The sequence below is a fragment of the Anas acuta genome, chromosome 10 (assembly GCF_963932015.1).
Source record: "Anas acuta chromosome 10, bAnaAcu1.1, whole genome shotgun sequence".
Lineage (NCBI taxonomy): Eukaryota > Metazoa > Chordata > Aves > Anseriformes > Anatidae > Anas > Anas acuta.
In genome coordinates, this window is record NC_088988.1 from 2102640 (window position 1) to 2129318 (window position 26679).

Genomic DNA, 26679 nt, shown 5'->3' on the forward strand with positions numbered 1-26679 from the left:
ACAGACCCAGTCCGTGAACATTAAATTTGAGAATTTCCAAGGCCTGGGGTGAGGATAGCAGCATGTCAGGAGAGAAACACCTTGCTCGCTGATGCCTGTGTGCATTATTAATTGTGTAGGACCAGCAATGGATTTAGTACTTGAGGACTTTAGCAAATTAGGCACAACCCCTGCAGCAACACTCTGGTTGTGTGATAACACAAGTGACTATGAATAAATTACTGAAGAGGCTTGAGGATACTGGTAACAGAGACAAACCTAGGTAAGGGGGAAAAGTGACTGTTAAGGACTCACCTACACGAGGAGATGAGCGTATCACATGCTCACGTGCCAGGCAGCCTACTCCTTTTTGGCAGGCAGCATCATTTTTCTGAAGAACACTTTCTAGCATCCATGTGGGGAGTCAGCATGGACTGGGGCAACTCAGCAATATGTAAGCAGCAGCATCTTTTGTTTGAGGGTGTAATTTGCTACTGGAATAGCTGATGTGCTCTAACTTCATACACCAAACTGACCTGTGGATTACCCTTCTCGTGGAAGAAGCACTCGGCACCTTAGTTTTGTGCACAGAAATTTTGGGCATGATTCCCTTGATTTCTTTTGCAATTTTTTTTTTTTTCCTTGAAAGACTGAATATCCAAAAGTTTGCATCCAGATCAGAATTCTCTGCAGAACTGGGAATGTATCAGACAAAAATCCACTCTAAAATTGTCTGTTGAGGATAGCATTATATGCTGGCTAGCAGGCAGAAGTATTTTTCAAAACCACTAGGCATTCTCTAGAAAAGGAGCCCACTGCAGTTGGGCTCATGGAAGAATGTGTAACCATCTTCAGAAAAACTTCAGACAACTGTTTTAAGTCAGCATTCTCGTGCTGTCACCAGACATGGCTTGAAGCTGATAGGAAGCTTTTTCTAGGCTCTGATACATGACAGTTCAAACTTATTTTTTTTTTTTTAAAATACACCTCCTCCACCTTAAGTGAGACAATCAAGTGTTCACTTACAATTGCAAACATTGCAGCTCCTGTGGGAAATCCAGGCTGTGGATCAAAATAGCTGGAAAACTGCTGTCAGAAAGGGAATAACATTTTTAAAAGAAACCTCAGTCTGAAAAATACTTTTTGGAGAGATTCCGAGTAAGTTTTTCTCCATGTGCTGTAAACATGGTTCCCAGCCTTCAAGGGTGCAGAAAAACAACGATGGCCAAAATAACTATTATCTTAGGGGCACTGAGCAAAAACATTGAAGCAGGAATAGTCAAAGACCATTTCATACCTTTAGGAAAATTATGTCTATTATACACAATTATTTTATTTTTTATGGTTTGGAAATAAGATCATAAACTCATTCGACACCATTCATGCCTTTAAGAAAATGATGTTTCTTACTGCAAAAGATTTTACATTTTTAGTTTGGAAACAAGATCATAAACTTATTTGGACTGCAGCATTTGTAAATAGGTATCTAGCTCATCTGCCAGACATTTCAACCAAATTAAGTACTTTGAATGATAAATATATAGATATATATAGTATATACATACATATACACACTCATACATACTTGACTAGTTGCAGAGTGGTCTGTCACTGGTGTGAGCTGCACATACTGGACTTGGATATCGCTGCCTTGGAGTGGGGATCCATCAACACCTCCTGACGCAGGCTCCGCAGATGCAACCGCTATCAGCTGAGCGCCCTGCAACACCTGCGAGCAAAGCAGTGGAGAAAGCAGCTTGTAAACAGCCACGATCAGAAAGGCGTTATGAAACATCTAACTTAAAACAGATGCAAAATCAAAGACGACTAAAGAGAAACACAAGGAAACTTGTCTATCAGTAAGAGTTACTTTAAAGCACATGGGATTCCCAGAAGGATGTGGGACACACACGGAAAGATTCTCATACAAGATGCTCGCTGCACTTTGCCTTACGAGACCTGGATTCTTGCAGCTCTTTACTGGAAGGATTAACAAGCACCGCACCCAGAAATGTTGAACTCTCAGATGATCCCTAGCACGAAACAGTCTGTATTCTACACGTACCAGCACTAGCAAAGAAATAAATCATCCTGGAGGCCTACGCTAAATATGTCAATTTTAATATTAATATATATTTTTTAAACACTAGAGTAATATCATTTATTACCACATACAGAATGAGACAATTTTAACAACTAATAGCAATTAGCGCGCTAATCCCCCAGGCTAATTGCTATTATTCTCTGGCAGCACCCAATTCCCCTGGTTTTATTGTGAGTCCTACCTAAGGCAAAACATGACTTGTAGACTTAAAAAGCCCTGTGGGGGGGAAAAAAAAGGAAGCACTGCTTTTACTACATGATGTTGTAGTTAGGAAAAGCGGTCTGCTTGTTCTCAACAGCCTCAGATGGACACGGGCAGCACCATGGGCTCAGGACCTTCGGTGCTCTGGTTCCTTGTATGAGCAGGCGGTGGGAAGGCAGCAAAGCTTTGCAGGCAGTGACCACTGGAGGAAGGTGGTTTAGAAACCTTTCTGCTTGGTTTTACGATGATAGAAAGCAAGGGGGAAAAAAACAGGCACATTTGGCTTCATTTTTATCGTCCTTGCACCTTCAGGTTATCAAGATCAAAGGGTTGAAGGCAGGTTTGTTGGGGGGAAAAAAGAGCTTCTTGCTCGGTTTTGCTTGCTTAGGCACGTGCTGCCTCCTTGCCTGGAAATGCCGTGCTCCTACGGCTGGGAAACATTTCAAAAGATTTCTCAAATCATTTTGGGATATTTTTATGGCGAACTGCTCACATCTAGGAACTCTGGCTTTCAAAAGGCTTTACAGTTACTGCCCTCGTGATAAATGATGCCTTCGTAGGTGTTGAAAAAGATAACTGATGAAGGATTAACAATTCTGTTAATGATTATTGCAAATACGAAGTGGGATAGACCGAGCAGGTTGCACTAAGTGTGTGATAATGTCAATAGCACACAACCATCTTCCTGAATAATATTTTTACTGTTACATAAATACAGACATGGAGCCAAGAAACTTACTCTCACAGCCAAACGCATTCAACTTTTGACAATTTATTACGGCAGTGTTTATATTCCTATTGCACATGAAGGTGTAGATGTATGAATTACTGCTAATTAGCGCTCATGGTCTCTGTGAGCTCATGTGCTCTCCACATCTGCATTTGGACTGGTCAGGACTGAAAGTCCCCTATGACCTCCAGCAAGCAAAGAACAGTTGATTCATCTAAAACCACTTGCTTAAAAACATTATTGTTATTAGACTAATTTTAATTTATTCCTAAAAATGCAAATCAGAATGAAACTCATGTATGTAAACAACATTAAGTCCCAAAACATATTTTGAAAATCCAGCTGAAATACACAAATTCAGTTTCCATATGCTGTGAACAGTGTATTTTTTTTTTAACTAAGGTATTCAAACCACAGCAATAAAAAGATGTCTTTCAAACCAAGGGAAGAGAACAAAGAACAAAAATAACATACTTAACAAAAGTTTTTCTTAAAAGTATGATTTCTCAGCTGATCGGAGGGTGGGTGGCCATGAAGGAGTGGGCAGACCAGAACTTCTCCTGGGAGTGTGGGAGGCAGAAAGAGGTGACCTCTATAAACGACCTTTGGGGTGTTGTCAGCGTTTTATAGGGATCTTGGGTGTTCTGAGATAGAGCAGCATCAAGCTGCAGAAGGATGCTATGTTTTGTTTTCACAGGAGTAAGCAAAATTCTCTTGTCCTACAGTGTTTGCTTTGGAACTCCATGGTACGTGTTGTCAGAACCACATCACGGTCTGTCCCATTGACCAGGTTTAAAATGTGTTTTATCTCATTAATTTCTGAAGCACAAACCTCAGAAAGGCTACGAACAACTGAACCAGCCCATCATTCTTGTATACAAACTGTTTTACAATAGTGAGGGGTAAAACTTATAACCAGCTTCTGGTTTATGGTACGCTTTTATAGTATAAAATCTGACTGTATTCAAGAGTAGAGCAGGGATAGATACATGCACTGTGCTTGCCCTCCAGCTGTATAGCTTGAGAAAAACAGGTTGATAAATTAGAGAAAGGACAAAAAACAATTTGTAGCTATTCAGTATTCAAGAATGGGAGGCAAGTGGGCACGTAAGACAGACTCATTGCCACTAACATGCCAAACTGATTGGGGTTGGCAAACCAGGTGATGGGATCTGCGTCGGATGTTGCACTATGTTTATCCTCCACCAAATGTCTTCTTCATTTATTTATTTTTTTCCTACAGCTACAAAACATCCGGCTGTGGAACCGGATCTCGGTTTTTAGGGAGCAATGAAAAAAGAAGCACGATGACAGCGCAATGCATGTTGTGAAGAAGAGAGAACAAACTCCATCCAAAGAGCTTTTTACTGCTGGATTCACATAAAGTAATCAACTGTGGAAGACACACCAAGCAGTGCGGTTACTTTGGGGTTTAGGGAAAGTCATTCTTCTACCAGCATATTAGTTACAGAAAGAAAGCACGATAGGATGCTTGGATGCCAGCAAAAGAACATTTTTTCAAAAATGAGAACCATTTTGCTTCTTCAGGCTGCTCTTTGTTTATTTGTCATGCCCAGTCTACTTCTTGTATGTTTAAAATCACTTCCAAAAAAAAAATAATAATCAGTCTGGACTTTGAAAATTAAAAGCAGAAATATCCAATGCTGAAAAAGCCTTCTTCATGTTCTCCGCCTCGCACATGCTAACATTAATAGTTGTCTTATGTTTCCTTAAATACCACCTAGCTTGTGTTTGTGGCATAACCTGCACAGCTCCTGAAAATCAGATACAAGTGGATGAGAGCAGAAGGGAAGAACTGTCATCTTGATCAATCCTCTTTTATTATTTTTTTTTTTTTGGTAAGAGATTTGGAAATAAAGCTGGGTCTGTGATCACGATGGCACAGCACCTTGTGTTTAATCTGCTGAGCCAAAGAGGGATCAAACCAAGCTGAGGCTCAGCCTGCACATTTGATCCCTCTCCATGTGGCTGAGCACCTCTGTGTCGAACGTTACACGGTGACCTACAGCACACTAATACCACTTCACTAATCACGTTGTATTCATAAGATAACACAATTTACAAAGAATCCCAAGTGTATTCAGACAGGAAAATCCAACTGAACTGACATTAAAGACAACAATAAATTACATTTTCTCTAGGCGCTACTGGCAATTAAGATAAATTTATGATATTTCTCTCTGAACTTCAACATAAGCTAGAAGTTTATTTTGCTGCAGAACTCAGACTGAAGTCACACTTCCTAGTTCCCACACACAGAAGTATTGAGAAATGTTTTGTCCAGAAAAAGCCCAGCTCTGCTTGCATTTGTAAAACATCCTTCTTTCACAGTATGCAAAGTGCTTCATAAAAACAGATATCCCCATTTCTTTAACATAGAATGGTCCAAGAGGAAGAAAATTCTCTCAAAATCACATGTTGACAGGCGGAGAGACAAACAAATGTGAAAAAGGACAGAGTCCATAGAGAGGTTTCAAGTGGATCCAAACAAACTCCTCTAATCTGCAAGCCCATGCTTACCCAGATAAAAACAGGATTTAACTTCAGCCCTATAACTCTGGTCAGCCTCATTTAATAGTTTTCTGTTTGCAAATGCCACAGATTTTATATGAAACTATAGCAAGGCTGCAAAAATTAAAGACATAAACGGATCGACAGCTGTGTGTAACAGCATGAGTGGAGGAGCAGAGAACAGAGCCTTTAGCAAAAGGGGCAGGTGCAAGTATATGGCTTTTCTTTGGCTGCTCACTTGGCTCCCAGACCAATACTTTGTAATTAACTTTGTAATTCCTACCTGCTCTTGACCTTAAAATAAAGGAATTGTGCCACGACAATTAGCAATCTGCCCTGAAGATGAACTTCTTGTCCCAACCCCGCTGGGCTTCCCTAACATCCTGCCTCCCTGCTCCAAAGCAGGTAACAGAATACAGTTAAACTGAGAAATAATAAACTTCACTTCCAACAGAAGCCGTTAATTCACGCTCTGAAACACACAGAACAAGAAGCTTGATGGCAGCCCTCCCTTTCCCATAGGCACAAAAGCAGTGCCTGACATCCAGTTTCCCTCAAGCTAACTTGGGCAGGTGAGAGCTCAATCAACGGTAAGTCCTTACAATTAAGGAGTCTTTTTCCATAAAAAAAAATATATATTATTTTTTTTAAAGTAATTCAGGAGAATTTCAGGAGAAAGGATGTGTTTGGTAATTTGTCTGACCTGATCTTCACAACCCTTAGTGTCCCAAGCCTTGCTTCCTAAAAGCTTGCCATGCTCCCTGGTGAAGCCAACCTGCCCAAATTACAGGCATGGAAGAGCCCCTTCCCTCACCATATCCACCAGCTTTCAGAGTAAGCAAATGTTCCCTAACACCTTCAGAAAGAAACGCAAGTGCATTTCTGTTGGTTTTGATTTTAAATGGCCCTAAAAATGCCAGAAGGAAAAGTCTTTTGCTCAGATGTTCAAAATGAAGTGTGAACTCCTGGCATCGCTAGCGCCTAACAGAACCGCAGTCTCTTTGACCACAAATTTATTTTCCTTCAAGTTCTACGGCTGTCGATAACACAGAAGAGCTGACAGGTTCGATAAAATGAGCTAAGGGACAGACAGATCCCTCCCATGCACTCAGTGCATCCTGTGCCCACACACGTTACTTGTCCCTCCTTACAGCAATTTTAACTCCCACCTATCCAACTGTGCTCCCACTGATCTCAACCTCTGTGTTGTTTTTTCCTTCCCCCCTCTATTTTTTTTTCTATCATTCTCTTTTCAAAGCCTTGATGGTGAGGAACATGCGAGACACTGAGCCTGGAGGTCCCAGCTTTCTATTTTTGGTTCCCTTTTCAGCGAGTTGCTTGCCATATAAAACGTGGTAATAATAAAATTAGTAGTAATAATGAAAACCAGCTAGTTTCTCTGCTCTCCTCCTTTCCATTTTTGCCCATAACTAATAGTTCCATTCAACATTCAACTGCCAGGGCAGGAAATAATATTACTACTAATAAAAAAAGATTAAAATATAATAGGTTTTCCTTCAGTTTCTTCCAAAATCTTTCAAGCATAGTTTCCAACCATGGTTTAATTCGTATCACATCCTCTCCTGATTTTACTTATCATTGACAATTATTCTTCTAGATACCCACAACTTTTAAATTCATTCTCTAGACCCCAACCTGCAAAACCAGAAAGTAATCAGTTTGGGATAGCTGAAGTTTGTTTACAAAAATGAAAAATAAAAAGACATTCCTCAGGCTGGTCCTTGCCAGACTGAGCTTGCTAAAACACATTCTTGCTACTGTTGTCGTGTGCTTTTTTATTAATTTAGGCAAGCACATATGTTTGCCTACCTATAAAAATCTCAAAAACAAGACTCGCTGGGATTTTGGTGTCTTTTTGCCATAGTTTCTTTCCATTGCTGCTTCAGGAATGCAATAAAAGTGGTCATTTCTTTAAAAAATGAGACTTTGAGTCACTGAAAGGGTGGTTGTTTATAGAAGGTTCACATCTGAAAATCCCGTAACATTTACAGACAGCAAGCACCATTTCAGCAAACCTTGAACAAAAGAAAAGAGTTGTGCATAGGAAAAAGGAAGGCCTTTGATGGCATTTGCTAGCTAAAACATTGATAAAAGGACAGTTCGGGTACAAAAGTGTATGGATAGCAATGGTTTTAGATGATTCCTAGAAAATAAAAACCTGTCTATCATCCTCCTACACTGTCATCATTGATGGTAATACCATGTGAATATATTCAAAGAGCAAGCACAGCTCCTTCCTCCAAATGCTAGGAAGCTCTGCTGATTAATATGTTCACTTAACTAAGATTCTTTCAAAGAATCTGATTCTTTTAAAGATTTCTTTCTGGAGCCTTAAGGCTAAGAACATCCACTGTACAGAGTGCCAATAAAACATTCTTTAGTAGGTTTACAGGTTTATAGATGTGTTTACCTGGGGCAACTGGGCTCTATTTAGCTGCAGGACATACATCTTTGTTATCAGAAAATCAGTGAGCTCCTTGAAAACATCAGAGGTTAGGTCTAATCAATGGCTCAGTCACCTTGGCATTTACTAAGGACTCTGGAACAGAAGATGCAGAACGCCAAAACACTGGAGCTGATGGAATAAAAGCTTGGTTCCTTTCACAAAGGCTTTTTTGGTTCCTAATTCCACTTGATGAGTCAGAGAAAGACCCAACACTAGGAAACAAATCCAGTATGGAATACACTACAGTCTAATGGAAATTTAGCAACCCGCTTCTTTAGGCTCTTGGTTCAATTTAACCAAGGTCAACTGTATCAAAAGGCTCTTACCTGACAGTGGCTGCTGCTGTTATTTTGGTGATTTTACAGTCCAGTTCCAGTAAAATGAGCTTTAATGTATTAACACAATAAAAAGGAGTGGCAGCACGAGAAGGGATGACCTAACCTGTTGTCAAAGAAGCACTCATCCCCACGTTAAGATCAAGCAGTATTACCCAAAAACCATAACTACATTTGCACTGCATTTGCCTATCCCACACATACAGAAAATCAGAATGTGTATGGTCTGATAATGTATTATCTTCCCAGAGCAATAAATTCCCGTTGAACTTTTAATCCTTCAGAACACGGAGTTGACAATCTGGACCCAAGGATCGCTACATCCTGCTGCATACTTTCCCTTCTATATTTAAAATTAAACAGTATTTTGATAGAATTATAAGACAGTTTTAGGACTAAGTTTTATCTTCCAAACTTAAAAAAAATATATATTAACAGCAATAAAAGGCTGGAAGTTCCTCTTCCAAGAAGATAAGGAAGACAGATGGCCCCCAGTGTCTCAGAGAATAGCTGCAGCTTTTCTCTTTCAGTAACTAGCGATGGGAAGCACACAGAGGTATAAGTCAGTGCAGGGAAAACGCAAACCTTCCTTTAGATCACTTACTGGCAACCCTTTCTTAAGGGGAAGCCTCTAAATATGTGGCCTCTAGCCTTCTTCAGGTGTATTCTTACTTGTGGTGTATGTCTGACTTTGAAGTACTGAGATAATAATAAGGCGAAGGGGAAGGCCAAAATATATACCACTGATGTTTTCTGTAAATCATTACGTATTTTAATTTCTTATTTTTCAAGCCAAACTTACTCTAATTATCATTTTGCTATTAGCAGCCTCACCACAAGAAAAGGAAGCCTCTGGGCTGCCATGTGCACTCCAATCCTGTTTCATATCCAGCCACCAGAGAGCTTCCAGAAATTCACAGAATTCACAGAAATTCAATTTACTGTCACAGAGGGCTGATTCACCATCTAGTTTGTCTTACATAGCTTAAACTAAAGATTTTTACATAAAGCAATCTCCATGAAAAGCACAACTGCTTTTCAGGCTACATCTCATTTAGAGGACACCCCATCTTCTAAATCCTAAATGCTTCAATTAACTGAATACCTCGTAGCATCTTACAAACTGCCCCATCTTCTGTCTTCTCTATATTCCTTGCAGGGAAAGATCTGGGAGGTGAAAGAATATATTGCATCCTAGCAAGGAGGCCACCAAACCTCCAGCATTATCACTTCTGCAGTATTTGTTCTTAGCAAAGCACATCATTACTTTGCATCTGGCTTTATTAAAAGGCAGCTTGAGTCAATCATATCTGGTAATCTAGGTCAGAGTGCAAAGATGACCTGTTACTTTCATTCCTTAGCATTTAATTACACTGCCATTACATATCGCTAATTATTAATTTTCTTTTAGACCTTTCATTAAAATACTGAATAGCATTAATCAAAGATATTTGTGCGAAAACACTAGAAAATACAAATTGGAAGGTTTAAAATTACTTTTGCAATGTATCAACTAAATTATTTTGAATAAATTTAACCCTGACTACAACCTCTTGCGATAGAGCTACATTTTCAAATGATCATGAAGAATTACGCTGTCAGTCAAGCTCACAGAAACAAATAAAGCCTATTTTAAATGAAATAATGCTAATTTACATGAAGTATGCTAACATGGTTTAATTCTTTACCATGCTCTAAATTCTAAACACTTTCTTGCAACTGGGAATATTTATTGAACTAAAAACACACCCATCACGTCTGTGCCCAGATGGGCTACATCAAGAGATCAAAGTGACTGATGCCAAATAATCACGGATTGGGCTACACCGGGAAGAAAAGAAAAAAAAATACAAGTTCTGATAGAGCCAGTGGCAAGGAAGTGATGACCGAAGTCAGAGTCCCTGAATCAAGTATCCTATTTGCATTTTCCACCCCCCAAAATCAAATTGCCCCAGTTACCTGTCCTCAGCCACTGCAGTGTGTATGATAAGGGCTTTGCAGAAAATTACACTGCAAGAACTTCAAGTAATACATTCGCTTTAACATCCCTAACTATTTCTTTTAAAATAAAAGCATGTTTGATCTAATGTAACTGGAAATGATATAAAAAGGATTCGCTGCTCCTAAAGATTCTGATAGCATTCTGAAGGTAAAGATCTAGTTCATAAAGCTCAACTCTGAGTCATTCTTTACCCCAACAACCACCTGTACCTAAATTTGCTATTTATTTCCTACATAAAATGTGCCAATACAAGAATAAATCCAGCATATATAAAAGTCTAACATATAACCGCTCAGAGAGAGAGAGGAACACTCCCTGCTGTGTATTTCTAAGTGTGCTGAATTGAACCATGCAAAATGTGACCTTAAATCTGTCAAAACTTCATTAACTAACACCCCTGCAGAGCCATATAACCGAAAAGCACCTCCTTTAAATTCCCCAAACTAAAAGCCATGAAAACTGAAACTGATTTCAGCTCTACGAAGTGTGGAGAAATGAGGAGAATAATTCCAGCCTACATTTTTATCAGTGGCATTATTTCCTTGCGTAACAAATAATAAACCATCTCATCTGCTTGTACTTTGAGCACATAGTACAGCGCAGCTTTACCCAGTAATGTCTACTCTGAGATTCCCTTAATGTGCCTGTGCAAATCCTGGAGAAATGCACGAACACAAACTGCAGCTATTGTGGTTAGTTAAACAAACTTGACAGAAATCTCCGTCTTTTTGGTTAAAGTGGTTGGATTAGGCTAGGTAGGTGATGGCAAGCTGCAGCTCTGATAAGCGCAGACGGCTGAGATGCACAGAACTGGATTGAGTTTTTGAAGGGAAAAATGTGCAAGAGGTCCATCATCTTTATTAATATTCCCTGTGCAACTTTCTCTCTCTGTAATAATTTACCATAATTTACAAATAAATAATCTGGAGCCTTTGGAAAGTGTTCACATATAATTTGTTATATAAACTGGGGAAGCATAAGGGGCAGGAAAAAAAAAACAACAAACAATAAAAACAGTTAGTTCATGTTGTCCTTTTTTTTTCCCCCAAAAAAACCTGAACACCTGCTCTCACCAGCACACTCCAAAGCATGGTCCAACGTCTGTAAGTGATCTGCATACAGACTCTCTGCAGACTAACAGCTCCTCTGAGAAGTGGGTGGTAATGAAGAAAAAAGGTAATCAGTGTAATTAAAGCTTTATCTTTGAACTATTACGCTGGTTGAAAGGGATGCAAATTTAATTACTATGAAATAAAAGCCTAAATCAAGCTTTGTATCATGCGATCTAAGTACGAGATTGTATGAAGTCTTATGTAAGTAGCTCAAATTTACACCAGCTTTTTTTTTTTTTTTTAAATTCATTGAACAATCAATTCCAAAGGTAAAATGACAATACCATACCCGCCAACATCAGAAAATGGATACCAAAGCAAAGAAACGGGTATAGTCTCAAATGCTTTGGGGTCACATCTCACTGACATCAAGTGGGGTCCTTCTGTTCATTTTGTGTAGAGCTAAACCCAGGCCCCATAAAATGATGTAAAATAAACCAAACCAAACCAGAGACTTCCACTGGAAATACACTTCAAAACTAGCACATGTGTAAAACTTGATTATAATTAATTGGCAGTTCAGCTGCAGATGTAATTTCAGTAAAAACTGCCTGGATACGGAAAGAAGAGTTACCTCATCTCAATGCACTGTATCGAATTGAAGAGTTTGTAAGGAAATCTGTGTTGTACGTGACTCATCCTTTGTATGAAGATGCTCTCAGGAAATCACCCACCGAGGGAAGCTTCTCAAAACAACCCTGTGGTTAACTAGCAGTGCTCTTCAGATGGTGAACTTCCCAAACTGCAATCTACAACCTTATTTCAGCTGTTATAAAAAGACATTTTTGTGTATATTTACCTGCTGGAGTTCCCTCAGTCACAAAGTCTGGGTATTTCTTGCTCACCTTCTCCTCTAAAGGTGAGGCTCTGGTTGCTCAATCTCTTTCCTGGATCTCTTTTTAGGTTAATCAGCATGTTCCTTTATTCAAGCTACACACGTGTGTATGGAAATAGGACTGCCAGATTATCACCCCACCAAGAATTATTTCCTACATCTCAACCACCTTTTGGCAAAAAAAGAGAAAAGGCAGAAATACATAACCAAGCATTTCTGCTCAGCTCAGCCTTCTACGTTCTGCTACAGCTTGCACAATCTTTTGAGTTAATTCACCCTAAGAATGGTAAAAATTACTCAAATCTATACAATTGCGACATTTTGCAATGAAATGACTTATTATCAGTAGTAAGTACATTCAAATCGATGGAACTACTTCCAAAAATAAGATTTTTCAAGAGCAGACAATTATGTGTCCCTATAATAATTCACTATTTTGAGAAGAGTAAAGAAGCTTTTGGCGTAATTTTTTTTTTCCAATAGAATGTTATTTTTGGGCTTTAGTCAACATACAACTGAGTGCTATTAAGAAACGGTTGGACAGTTCAGAGAAAAATACTACAGTGTCAAAGAAATCTTACTAAGCTGTAGCTGCCGAGTGCAAAAGCTCAAGAAAAGTCAGACGGGGGTGACCCAGACTCCCTCCGACTGACCGGCACTGATAAAGGTTATTCAAGTGAATAATAAATGGTGACTCACACAGCATCTGGCCGGTGGGAAATTTTTTGTTGTGACATAACCTAGCCAAGAGGGAGAGGATAACTTAGTCCTCCAGGGCTGTCTTCCTTTACATTCTTGTGTGACAAGTCCCCGCTAGCCTGTAAACGTAAATATGGCTTTAAATGTCACCCCGCTGGTCTCGTCCGCCAGCCCCAAATTCCTGCTGGGATTAGTTATGCTTAAAACAGAAGGTCAAGATAAATGCTGAAGTACTTAGCTTTAAGACAAACGTATACCACGAAATTCTGCTAAAGTCTTCAGCCAGCTTCAGCAGAAATAACATCCAATCCTTTCATAAATAACTTCAGACCAGAATTTGGGCTCTCGGTGCTGCTGAGAAGGTACATCCCCACCAATGAGACCAGTAGTAAATATGCCACTTAAAAATAACACGACCGGATCGCTGAGGATCTACCAGAATCACAGACATCTGTTATTTTGCTTGAAAACGTCTAAAACAATTTATCGGTTTCCACTCGGAACAGGGACTTTGCTTTGATTCCAGAAAGAAAAGACATTCGGGGGGGGGGGGGAACTGCAAATGTTTACATCATAACTGGCAGCGACTTTTTTTTTTTTATATTTTTTGGTAAGTACTAGCAAAATAACATCTGAAAGTTTGGCTTTTGTTGCTCGGGTAACAAAACACTGCTCCTACCATACAGTGCAGCTCCTATGAAGTCGGAGAACTGCGGATGGGGGAAAAAAAAGCACATGTGACAATGGCACAAAGCCTTTTATCCTCGGAGGAACAGAAGAGCTATAGTATTGCAGCGTTCAGCAAAAAGTCCTAAGGAGAAGAAAATGAATGTGCTACCTCCTACACTTTAATTACGAAATGATGTAATCAGCTCCATTTGTATCAATCAGAATCAGAGGCGCACAATGGCTTCGGAGGAGAAAAAGGGCAGGAGCGGCCGCGGGAGGAGTTAACTGTAACCCTGCCTGAGCCATAAATCAGGACTTGGAGACAGGTATAAGCAAGTAGCTGTCAATTAAAGAACGCTCAAGTAAGAAAGTGGCACTCGTGGGAATTGCCGGAATTACATTAATAAGTTTCTCACAGAAGAAACAACGCCGCAGCTCTAACGAGCCCCTCGATGAGCCCGGGACGGAAGGGAAGACGTTTCCCATTTGCATAGGCAAGAAGGGGAGATGGAACTTGAAAGTCTCGTGGCCTTGGGTTTTGCTTTTTCACCCCAATCTCAAGGAATGCCAGAGCTGTAGGACACAACTACCAGGAGTTCTGCTCGTGTTCTAGCAGGGTGTAAATGTGCACGGGCAGTGCAGAGCCCAGAGCCATGGGTTAGGGACACGGACACTGTGAGAGAGAAATGGATATGCAGGTCATAAAATTGCAATTACTTTCTTAGCAAGTGTCAAGCGTCTTAGTTAGTAACACGTGCGTACTTACGTGCTCATCAGCTTATGTTTTGAATTAAAGTCACATCAGGTTGGCTGTTAAAGGCAGCTGCTCGCCCCGACGGCTCAGTGCGAGGAGGAGGAGGGAGGGAGGCAGGCTGTGCCGCCGCGCTTGACAGAAGACCTCAATTTCTATCCCACAGCCTCAAAGATAAGTGCTCTATGCAAACGTGCTGCAGTCAAATCATTTCCATGCACGACACCCTTCCAGTTATTTAAAAAAGAAAAGGATGACCAAGAACGAATACATTCAAATACAAGGCCTTAATCTACCCACGTACACAGGAAGATTAAAAAGAAATCTTTTTGAAAGTCCCCAAACTGTAATACAGAAATGTTAAGCTTGTAAAAGTGGATGCTTGCAAGCTCCCAATTTCTCTTCTGACACAGAAACGCATGAGATTAAGCTACTTCTCCACACCCAGAATTTAGGCTATAAACAAACAGGAGGTGGTTATTTTAGAATAAAAACCATACAAAACACCTGGACTTCTCGCAATACCCGTGCAGAAGATTACAGGATAATGGTAAGACGAGAATTAACATACCCAACTGGAGCTCTAATCTTGGCTTTTATCTAACCGTAAAGCTCACGTAAAGAGAATCCAAAATAACAGGAACTCCATCTACATCACTGAAATTATTAGCACTGAAAAAGACAGCGTCACGGTAAACAGCTCGGTTTGTTCCAAGGAAGACCAAAAGTAAAAGCAGATGTAATATGTATGGTATAAGCTCTGTATCATGTTTCATTCCCCCCCCCCCCCCCTCCAAAAAAAAAAAAGTTTCATGTCAAAAATATTTTCAGACAATAGCTCTCAAACAAAAACAATTAGGAAAAGATGATTGATTCCTTTTATTAAGCTGGGACGTTCTTTCTTATAAGCACTGTCATTTTTAAAACTCCAATCTTTTTGACAAATCTAATAATATGTTCGAGGAACACAAATCGCCCTCCTCTGATTTCAATCGCAGCTCACAGATAAGACATCAGCTCTACGGACTCCACGGGAAGCCTTATCATTTCTGCTCAGCTCGTCCATCAGAAGCGCCCTGCTCAGCCAGGCAGCTTCACATGTGCTTTCCCTTCAGCCGGAGCACTAAGTGGACAAATGTTTATAATACCCTGGAGAAGAGCCTGGGAACTGGTGCTTCTTTCACACCAGCCTTCGCAAGGCTGGAAACATGTTTTTTCTAATTGAAAGTCATAAAATGAAAATGAATCCTAACGGAGTGGCAGTTTGTTTGAGTAAGCTGCGTACTACATGTTACGGTAATGCAGATGAGACTTTCTCAATTTTGCAAATGAATTCTTGGTTCCTGAATTAATTTCCTCCTTTATTTATTTTGCTCAAGTTGGAGCCAGTAACCTGACATTTAAGAATTATACAAATTCTTTAAAATGTGAATTGCCAGCTACATTCCAGGTTGAGAACACAAGGGAAATCCTAAATCCTTTTTTTTTTTTCCTGATAGTGATTTTCAAAATTCATATTTTTGCTTGCATGTATTAGCCCTTGGCATGAAGTTCTGCAATGCTGGGAAAGCATTTTCAGAGAAACTAATGCTACAGATGATAACCAAGACTCAGCCGTTTAAATTCTGAACAAAGAAGAATAAAAAGCGGTTGTTTATCCACTTCACTTCCTGCACTGCTTAGAAAACTATATCAAGTCATTCTAAACACATTAGGTAACACACACACACTGTTCTGCTATAAATCATTAAAATCGCTTTGTTTGGGGGGAGGAAAACAATTGGCACAGTAGTTGAGTGCCTGTTTTCCCTTGTGAGTTAAACTTCAACCATATGTCTACTGTCAGGGCAATTTTACCCTTCACGAACACCAGGCCCGGGACTTCTCCAAGGTTTTGTGCTCTTATCTGTGTCCGCTGTCGTTTCTTTGCCCATTCTTTCCCATTTTTTGTGTTCATTTTCCACTCCAGCGCAACCTGTGGCAGGTGATTAATGCGGGATGTAATTAAAGCAGCCGCCCGTCGGTATCGCAGCCCCCAAATCCTTCCCCGCTTCACTGTAGGGCCGAGGGTTTCACCCAGGTGGAGCTTCCAGACATTAATGGCCTGTGGCTGAACTTGAATCGGGGTCTCGCACACGGCAACGAATTTTGCTACCAGCTGAGCCTCCAGGCCAGCCAAAGGTCTCTTCTGTCTGAAGGGATATCCAGAGAGCATTTGCATACATGTTCAATTTTCCGATCATCGTTGGGATTTTTATTTTTTTTTTTTAAATACATTTTTGAGCATCTCTCAATTAGATTTTTTCTATTTTTTGGTGAGAAAAGGGAGAGGAAGATGGAGTGTGAATTTGAAGCAGACTTCAATGAAAGCTCTGGACCCAAAGCTATTGTTTTCTTAGAGTACACATCTGGTTTTCCCCAGCATACTGCCAGTTCTGTAACTCCCTTTAATACCCAGCTGGGATAATGTAAAACTAGCATATAACCTAAAATAAATGCTAGAAGCACATTTTTTCGTTCCGTAATACTTGTATGCATTAAGTTCAACTTGCCTAGCGTTCTGCCCACATACCGAAAAGTTTGTCTCAATGAAGGGGGAAGAGGGAGGGGAAAATCGCGCCCCGACCCAGGCACTGTGCGTGTGGCCACGCAACTGGAAACGACAACGAAAGCTCACCAGAGCGGCATAAAATCTTGCTTTTAAAAGGTTAAAATTACTTCTTTTTTTACAATCGAAAGGCGAGGTTTTAAAGCACAGCCATTTAAAATGCGGTTTGCTCATAACATCAGAAAGAAATTATCAAAGAGTCTAGCACTAGCATGCTGCAGGAATGTTCCCCGGGCTGTTGACAATCTTTTCCCCGACCAGCTTGAAACTTTCTTCTTTCTAGTCCATGGGAAGTAAAACGTCTGGTTAGAAATTTTTTTTTATTCTTAGGAAACTAAGCATGCTGCCGCGCATGGAGGAAATTGCTGAACAAAGAGTGCTGAACCTACAGACCACTCTTTTATATAAAAGCATCTTCTTTTGGCGACTTTGATGGCCAAAACATAAATCAAAAGGCAGGCAGCAATAAAAGTGACAGCCTGATAACGTTCTCCTGAAGGCTGCTAGTAGGTAAGCATGAAGCAGGTATCGCAGCGAGCTCCGTTTGAAAACAATTGGTAAAATGGAACTAAAGGAGCTTAAAGAAGGGTCCGTAAAAGTTATTCCTTCCCCCAGTCCATTAATGCATGAATTATTTTGATTTAGACTCTCAGATTTTTATTCACACAATAACTTTACATCCTACAGCCTAAGTCTGACTCTGTATGGCTGGCTGTTCTTATGGAAATGAATAAAGGGCTTAAAATGAATTCAGCATTTTAGAAAAAAAACATTTGGACTTGATCAAATCTGGTCCTGATACAAATTACAGTACTTACAAACCAGATCTGCAGTCCTCACGTGGTTTCGGAGACTGTCTTGGGAACATGAAACGCCAAGATGCTATTAATACAAAGATTCCATATAGCATGCACTCTAAAAAGCATTATTTTCATGTCTCATACAGAGCAAGCTTTTTTTTTTTTCTGAAAAAATCAACGTTAGGCAAACAGACCCAGACCATTAAGGCAGCCATCCTGAATGACCCCGCTGCCGTGTACCAGGCAGGGGGACTGCCGGTACTCACTGAGCTCCAAGCACAGGCTCGGGCCCTAAAAGCATAGCTAGTAAGGGAATTTTGGAAATATTTCCTCTTACATTTGTAATTCCTTCCCAACAACCGATACGTTCTTGGGAACCTATTTTCTTCCTAGGCACCAGCATTTTGCTTTAGAAAAATCCTTGCATCTCGCTGCAAGCACAACAAAGTGCGAGGACTCCAAATGGAATACCACAAAAGTTGTGTTGTGACCTCCATTACATTCATGTTTCGTGCTTGGAGTTGGTTTTATGAGGGAACGGGAGGAAATAGGGGTTAAGGAGAAGGAGGTAGCAAGTGCTACTTAAGTACTTACCACAGCAAGAAGATAAAAGCTTAGGAAAGAATAAAGGGGTAAAACAGAACCTCCAAGTGGGCAGAGTATTTATAGCTAACAAGCGATTCCCTCTGATGCTTGACTTATTTATTTACCTACCGATGTGCCTACTGCATTTTCCCACATATACAATTCAGAAATTAGATCACACAAAACACAAAGAAACCCGTTATATAGGAAAAATAAGCCACAGAGGAGATAAGCAACGAAATGGCTCTGGAAAAGGTTCAGTTAAAAATGTCTTCTCCTTTCACAGTCAGCTCAAGAAAAATCTTTAATAATTATCCATCTTAGCATTTGAGATAAATAATTAACTATTACACGTTACAGAATGTGAGAAGCCAGTGTTATAAAACAGTAATAATGGTTAATAATTCGATTTTCAAATTTCAGTATTGGCAGCCAGGATCTAACAGGCACATGGCAAACAGCTAAACTTCAACAGTTCAGAGAGTCTATGCTTTGTGAAGAATGTAATCTTCAAAATACAGGCAAATGAACAGTTCTAGCCATGTTCATAACAATGACAGCCTCCTATATATGACCAACCAGGGATTTCATTTAATTGCCCGAGTGTGCAGACAGACAGCTGGAAATAATGAGAAGAAGATGGCTCTGAAGTCGAACGCACGAGCTACGCGTGGCCAACGCACAGCACCTTGCGCCAGCAGGTTTGCCACGTGCAGATCACGCTCAGCATCTCCCCCCTGCTAACACAGAGAAGAAAACTTCTGCATCACCCAGGGGTGAGCCTCTGCCTGCAGTCCCCAGATTTTTTTATTAGGGCTCAATGATACAGAGTTTTGTTTCTCTGCACAGCTGGGGAGCAGCCCTGAGCGGAACGGCGAATTCGGCTGTAGTTTTTGCCTCTAAAAAACAGACAAATCTCACTTGCCCTTTCAGCCTGCAGCTTATCTGCAGAGTTTTCAGCTCTTCTGCCCTTCTGAAGCTCCGTGCATCTCCAGAAGAGCCGTGGCAAACATGAGCACTCTTCTGGCTAATGACCTCCTGGATTGCTGGCCACGGGTCCACGCCAAACTTTTGCTAAATACTGTACGAATGCCAAAATGTCAAGAGGTAGCTCAAGGAAAAAAAGCAACAGCTTTTTTGGTGAGATACCCACAAATAACACTTACAAAAGAAATACTATAATTTGAACCTTTGACAACCTCTGGTATTTCTTTACTAGGTTCAAAATGTGCCGCAGTGCTGATTTCTGCCATTGTAAAAATGTTCTGCCTTTGTGAACCAAGCCGCTGGTGACATTTGCTGTGGTCTGTTCCGAGAGCCCCGCAGCCAGTCCTACCCCATCCCAGGTGCTTTTCACAAAGAGCTCCTTTGAGAGCACGAGCAAGCTCCACACAGATTGATGCACGTCTTCGAACCGTTGCAGATCTCATTACATAAAACACAGCTCCAGTTGCTGACATTCATAAATGAATTTCTAGTGCATTAGGGCACAGGAAAACAGTTACATTACACAGTTCCCTTTGGGCTTTTCAGGGTGTGTAACGAGCAAGGGGGTGAGACAGCAGCCACCTACCGAAACAGAGCAGCTCTGTCGCTTTTTTCATGCAATATACGATGCTGTCCTGAACAAATCCACAACTGAGGTCGCACACCCCTTTCTATTTCTCAACAATAAGCAAAACTATAAATTAGAACCCTTATTAACATCACCACTGCCACTGGTTACTTCTTCAAGATAGCTAACAAGTGCTAAATTAAATTTTAAAAAATCAGTTAACATTGCAAAAAATGTCTGAAATGTCTTAACTTGTTAATTACAAGGAAATCAGGAGTACTTGGACACTGCAAACAACAAAATGGCTCTGTACTGAAAGAGATAACATGAAAGTTAGTGTGGACACAGGTACAATAATGGCCCAAAATGAATCTGAAAATGTTCATTCATATGCAGGGAATGTGTATCTCAGCCTTCATACACATTTCAGCTATCTATCTATCTAAAGAATCTGAAGTAAGGATGCAAAGAGACACAAATTCCATTAAAGAGATTAAAAGAAAGTTCAAAGCAACCCAATCTATTTGATTCTCAACAGACTACCTTCAGGATAAAAATTATGGTGGAATATTGATGACAGTCAATAAAAAATAATAAAAAATCCAGCTGCTAAGCACTGCTGTTACTCTAGTTATATAAAACATAGTAAAAATGTATTACTGTATACTAAGATAAATATAGGGCACAGTGGATAAGATTTATATCTTGAAAAATAGCTGAAAAATTGGTAGACATGTTGATGAAATATTAGATTCCAAGATAATTCAGCAGCAGATAGATCTGCAATTATTTTTTGGTGCCAGATTCATTAAAAACTTAGAGGGGTGAAGGAAGTTCTGCATTGAGAAAATTTGAAATAGTTAAAATCTGAGAAATTACCCTTATTTCTGCATGAGTTATAAAGTACATCAGCAACTGATGTACTTACAAGCAGCAAGAACTTCTCCTCAGACACACAGCTTGAAACACTTGACCAGGAGCTGGTGGTGCAGTTAAAGCAATGCTATCTTTCAAAACCTTCCATAGGAATATTTTAGATATACAGATAAAATTCAACATACATCATATTCATCACTAGAGAGGGAAAAAAGGAAAAGCAAACATTAGCTTTATTGTTTTTACTGGGGCTGGAAATTAGATTTTGGATTGAAAGGAAAGGACAAACAGTATTGGGGTCTTATGTCTAAATCTCTTTGCTCGTTGGTGGATAACCGTGAAGGGTCCCGCCAAGGAAAATAACGAGCCCGACCCAACAAACCAAAGGGTGAGAGAGGCTTCAGTCTGCGTGATATTAAGGACACAAATCATGTTAAATTACGTGCTAATAAAGAGGCAGCTCCGAGCTTCACAGACCACAAATTTCTCAGGCTGATCCAGCGCTCTCGATGCTTCTGGCCCCGATCCTGCCCTGTGCTCATGCTGAAGCTACCAGCAGGTTTTGGCCACCGAGCGAGCACAGCCAGGTTCGCAACCACTGCAGCACAAACCCCGGGTCCTCTGTTCTCCATCCAGGCACCCCATCTGAGCAGCTCCCTCGAGCAGTTTTTGTTTTTTTTTTTGCAAACTTGGACTTGTAAAGCCCAAGCAGCCCGAGCACACGCACAAACGTGACTGCAGCTGGGCACATCCCCCTTGATCCCCCAAGTCTTTTGCTGCTCGCATCGCTTTGCCAAAGCCCGTCCCTTCCCCAGATGGGTTTGCCAGCAGCAGCAAACCTCCAGAGCCCCACAAGGCTCCTGCTGCTCCTGAGGACACAGCAACAGCCTTAGGTCAGGTATGAGGGACTAAATTTACCTCTGCAACCGCCTGCTTAGCCAGAAAAGACATTTTTCGACTTAATTTAGCACGCCTGCCATGCAGACCAGGACGGAGAAGAGCAAGAGAAAGAAAAGCTTGTTCTGTTTTTTCAGAGAGCGTAATAAAACCTTCAGCAAATTGATTTACAAAACATGCCAGGCTACTTGGAAAGCCAAACCAGTTTTAATATCGTGATGATTGAGTGTATTTAAAAGGCAAATGAAAGGGAAGAAGAGTTTGCTTCAATATGTAATTAGATAAAATCTATCTGAGACCACAAAAGTACAAAAGCAAATGAGTAATAAGCTGCTAATCTCCCAGACATTTCCAAGATTTTACTCACTCAATGGTAACAGAAGTGAATGGTCCCAAAATCTCTTTAATAGGATATAGTTACTATCGGTCAACTATGACTAACACTGCTAAAAGCATCGGATTAATGATTTTTTGGAATTAGACAAATTTTCCTGCCTTTAAAAGTTATGCTCTAAATTTCTTTAAAAGCAGCGTTGTCTATTTTTATAAAAAGCCAAGAACCTAAAAGGGAGAATTTGTATTTAATACCTACGTCGCTGTTACTTTCTTGATTTACGGGGCGGCACCGTTACCAAAAAATGCATTTGAAAAACTTCAGGATTTTGAAATATCTGGCTAATGGGTGAATAATTGCCGAGGAAGTCGATGACCTAAGTCCCTGGTATCCCAGGTAAATAGGAACTGCCCAGATACACAATGTTCCCAGCAGAGAGGCCAGGACTATGGAAACTGGCTCCGGACAAGCTGCGTGTTTTCGGGAACGCGATGCAGAGGAAGGACTGGTGGAAGGACTCCTATGGGACAGGCTGAACTGAGGGAACGTTTAAAGCCTATGAAAGATTTATTATATAACGAAACCACCTGATTTTTTTCTGTGTAGAACGCACCGCGTTTCCAATTTAAAGAGATACCTAAAGGGTGTTAGCTTCTCATTGGAAATATTGAGAGGGCTGTCATCAGAGTCGAGATTTTTGCAGCAAGCTGGGAAAGCCTTGCAGACACAAGAATGAGAAAAGACCAAGCAAATAAAATGACAGATCCATATAAAAGCCATGATCAAATACTCTGAAGGACAGACCACCAAGACCAATTCCTAAAATTGCTTAGAGAAGTGAAGAGAGAACAAGTCACTTTTTCCCCCATAAACGGGAAAAACCTTCAAATTTAGGTACTTATCCTAAACACTTCTATTTTACAGGGCATCCCCAGCTACAGTATCAGGTTTTGCCAATATTTATCTTTGCAATTGAAAAAAAATATATATGTTTTTCTTCCCTGCATTAGCAAGAAACCCAACACTTCACCACATCAGATCTCCCAGTGGCCAAGCACTACGGGCAGCCCAGGGGCAGGCAGCACCCACGGAGCCCCCAAAATCCCCCCAAGCTGGGCACCCGGGGGCTGGCTCAGCACAGACCCCTGGGGACCCAAAGCCAAAACTCCAGGTGTGTCCCTGGTCCTCTCACCTTGTTTCCAGAGCAGCAAACAAAGCCCTCTTGCCCAGTATCTAACTAAATGCTGCCAAGGATTTTTATTTTATTTTTATATATATATATATTTTTTTTACAAACTTTGTAATTTATTGCTCTGTGTTGTTTTATTGTAATAGTAACCTTTTTCATTAGCTTGTAAATTAACGACGTGAAAAAAAAAAGAAAAAAGAATAAAAAGCAAGGATGAAGAAGATATTCCAAAGTTGTCATGGATATTTCTGTAATGAGAATGTTTTGAAAGTATTTATTTTAGCCAAAAACAAATTGCTCTATGTTCCCCTGCCTCTTTTACATGCAGATGTAGGCAACTGCTAGATGAATGGAACATTCTGCAGCTACCTAACGAGAAACAAATATTTCTAGTGCAGTTACGAAAATTAAACCCAAACTCATTAGAAGACACAAAGAGCTGACTTCAGGCTATTCCTGCTAGGGTTTGGTCACCATTTTCAGCTGGGATGCAAAGAATCCGTGCAGTACTTCTACAGCCTTTGGACTTCAGCTGGCCACAAACAAGTTTTTCTCATGGAGGAGTGGATTTACTGTACAGGGACGTGTGCCTTAGCTGGAATCTTCATTTAGGAATTTGCACATCAAAAAATACTACATGAAAAATAATAGCTTGTACAGACTGTAAAGCAAGCCCACAGAAATCATGGAGTGCCAAATTTGCCATCACCGGGGCAAATTTAAATTCTGCCCTCATGGGTGGGCATCCTGTTAAATAAACGAGGAGCCTCCTTTGATGAAGATTTTGCATTCCTGCTCCTCAAGCATGCTGAACCTACAGCCCATTGCTGGTGTGCAGCCTGCCAGGACAGTTCTGTATCAACAGGGAAAATCCTAAAAAGGGCACTTCCTAGCTTATCAGTCCTTGTTTCTAATTTTTGTGGCACACTGAAGACAAGAGGGGCTCTGAATGAGGTAGCAAAAATGAGACATGGGATAAATATCAGGGGAGTTCCAGTGACGATGTTAGCAACTGATAAAATTTCCCCTTTTCTTTCTTTTACAAAATAGGTGACAATCTTGAAATAGATTGACGTGCTGTTTTACATCACGTGTTGTGTTACGTAGAGCAATATGCAATGCAAATACTTCTACAAAACATTCAACAATGGCTGTGGGTAAAAATATCACAACAAAAATAGTAAAGACACACATAGTATAATGTTAAAAAATAGCCCGGCTGTTTTCATTGGATTTTATCCCCTTCTAGGCTCTCCTAAAAATCCCAACCGTCATAAACCAGCCATTGTATTTCAGACAACCATGTATTTTGCTGAGCATTGTTGTTTACTACATTACACACATCTGTGCGTGCGTGTGTGTGAATAATTTAAAATAAACAAGCGACTTTGTCAGCTAAATGAAAAGTCGCCCCGAAACGACTGCGTTTGCAACATAGCGAAGGAGAATCTGAAACATAAGAGGGAAATCAAATGCATCCCAAAGGCTTTGGAACAGAACTGCCACAGCCGTGTCAAGGCCTTCTGTGCACCCAGAAGGACGCAATGTGAACACGGAGAAGCCCATGGTGAGCTGTGCCACGTGTCTGAGCACTCTGAGGTTACACGTGAGCGTGCAAAGCTGTGACCTTCCCTCAACTGGCTCAGACTGACACGGGCACGGGACCGAGGACTTCAAAAGAGCTTTCCCTACATCGTTCTGTGCATAGCAAAATGCATTTTTGCTAATTGCCCGCAGAAGAACTGGAGGGGTTTTCTGTTATTAGTCATCAGCTCCTCTGCAAAGGAGGAGGGCTCAGATGTGATCTGAAGCACAGCAGAAAGGAACCAAGCCATTTTCTTCCAAAAGCAGGAAAGCTTCTTTGGCTTCTTCCCCAGTAAAAGCAGAACAAAATCTATCATGAATAAGAGCAAAGGCTCAAAAATGCAAACAAGAAATCCAGAATTCGTAAGTTCTTATCTTTGTTCCCTATTTTAGGTGATCTTGGGCAAATAATTGCTTCCATCTCCTTGCCTGTACAATAAAGTTGTTACTACTTCCTCATGGAGACTTTTGGAGAATTGGCTGACATAAAGGCTCGAAAGATGTAAAACAAGGGCACGAGCTGCTACCAGCAGCTACAGACATCTGGCAGCAACTCCACTGTCAGAACTGCACTTAAAAACAGATTTAAAATGGGGAAAAAATCCCTTTCTCTCCTGGAAGTAGCTAACCAATTCATGTATGCCCCCAAATTTCCTCTGTGCGCTGTTTTTCTCCGTTTTCATAGGATCCTATGAGTCTGTGCTGCATCTGAGATTTGTCTGTGGCTATGTACTTAGCCATTGTTGGAAATATTCGTATAATTACTGCCTGGGATTTCAGGTTTGCCATTAACCACGCTGCTGATTTGTATGGCAGCAGTCAAAATTCTACTGCTACACTGTAGGTGCACACAAATTTGGGTGTTTTTGTACTGTAACTGATTGCCATTAAAGAGACATAGCAAAGAACTGTATGTAGAAAGGGTAATGTGCAAAGAAAACGCCCTCACTAATTCGTGCACTTCTGAAATTATAACATTAGGACCCTGTAACACTGCACGCTACCTGCAGGCAGTCCCTCAAGATTTCTTCCTGACGCCTGCTGAAATGCTGAAGGTGGAGTAACATCAAGTAACATTAACAAGATGCACTGCAATGACGGCTGAAATGCAACATCTATGGCTTTTAAATCACACACCACTGAGCAAAAGCAGTTTTGCTTTAAACCCGGTAATATCTCATAGACTATTTCCAAGCTGATTTGTTAGTCCTACTTCATTCAGCAGAAAGCAATTCCGATGTGCTAATTATGAGTATTTGCACAGCACTGAACTCGAAACTGTACTGAAAAAAGAAACCCACACAAAATCTGTGCAGACAGAAAAACAAAAAGCTGACACACATGCATATACACACATAACAAAAGGATTTTCTACTATTTCTGACGCTCTTACATCCATTATATTTGCTGAATATTTTGTGGTACATTACTGTCTGCACAGTGGTACCTTCAAAAGCTTGCTTCTAGGAAATTTTTTTCTAGGAAGTTTCTAAAAAGCACAGAACTTTTACCTTAATGTAATTAAGCCCAAGGAAAGAGCCCATGATTTTGAAAACAAAAGATCAGTTTTGTTTGTGGAATCTTTGCTTAATTTAGCATATTTTGTGGTCTGAAACTTAATTTTCTCTCCTCACTGCTCTGCTTACAACACCTGGTCTGTACAAATTCTTCTTTTCATTGTCTTTATTTTGTTTAGCCTTTTCTCTCATTTTCCCATAGTTTGAGAGACTTCATGCCTTTTTCCACAACAACCCTCCGAGAGCAAATATGTCAAGGTTTATAAAGCATTAGCTCTAGCCAACACCCAGTTCATATGTGTTTTATGGCACTGTGTA

The 26679-nt window shown here is 40.4% G+C and overlaps 1 protein-coding gene across 4 annotated transcripts in view; it reads right to left on the reverse strand.

Annotated features, from left to right (window-relative positions):
* Positions 1–26679, reverse strand: part of BANP (BTG3 associated nuclear protein) — a 145918-nt gene that overhangs the window by 4598 nt on the left and 114641 nt on the right. For 2 of the 4 annotated variants that reach the window (XM_068693683.1, XM_068693682.1), the window contains exons 12-13: positions 1565–1708; positions 1006–1068 (exon numbers count right to left, since the gene is read on the reverse strand). In XM_068693683.1, coding sequence (XP_068549784.1) covers positions 1006–1068; positions 1565–1708 — 207 coding nt within the window. The remainder of the gene's footprint in view (positions 1–1005; positions 1069–1564; positions 1709–26679) is intronic. The other 2 variants (XM_068693685.1, XM_068693684.1) reach the window with 1 other exon arrangement.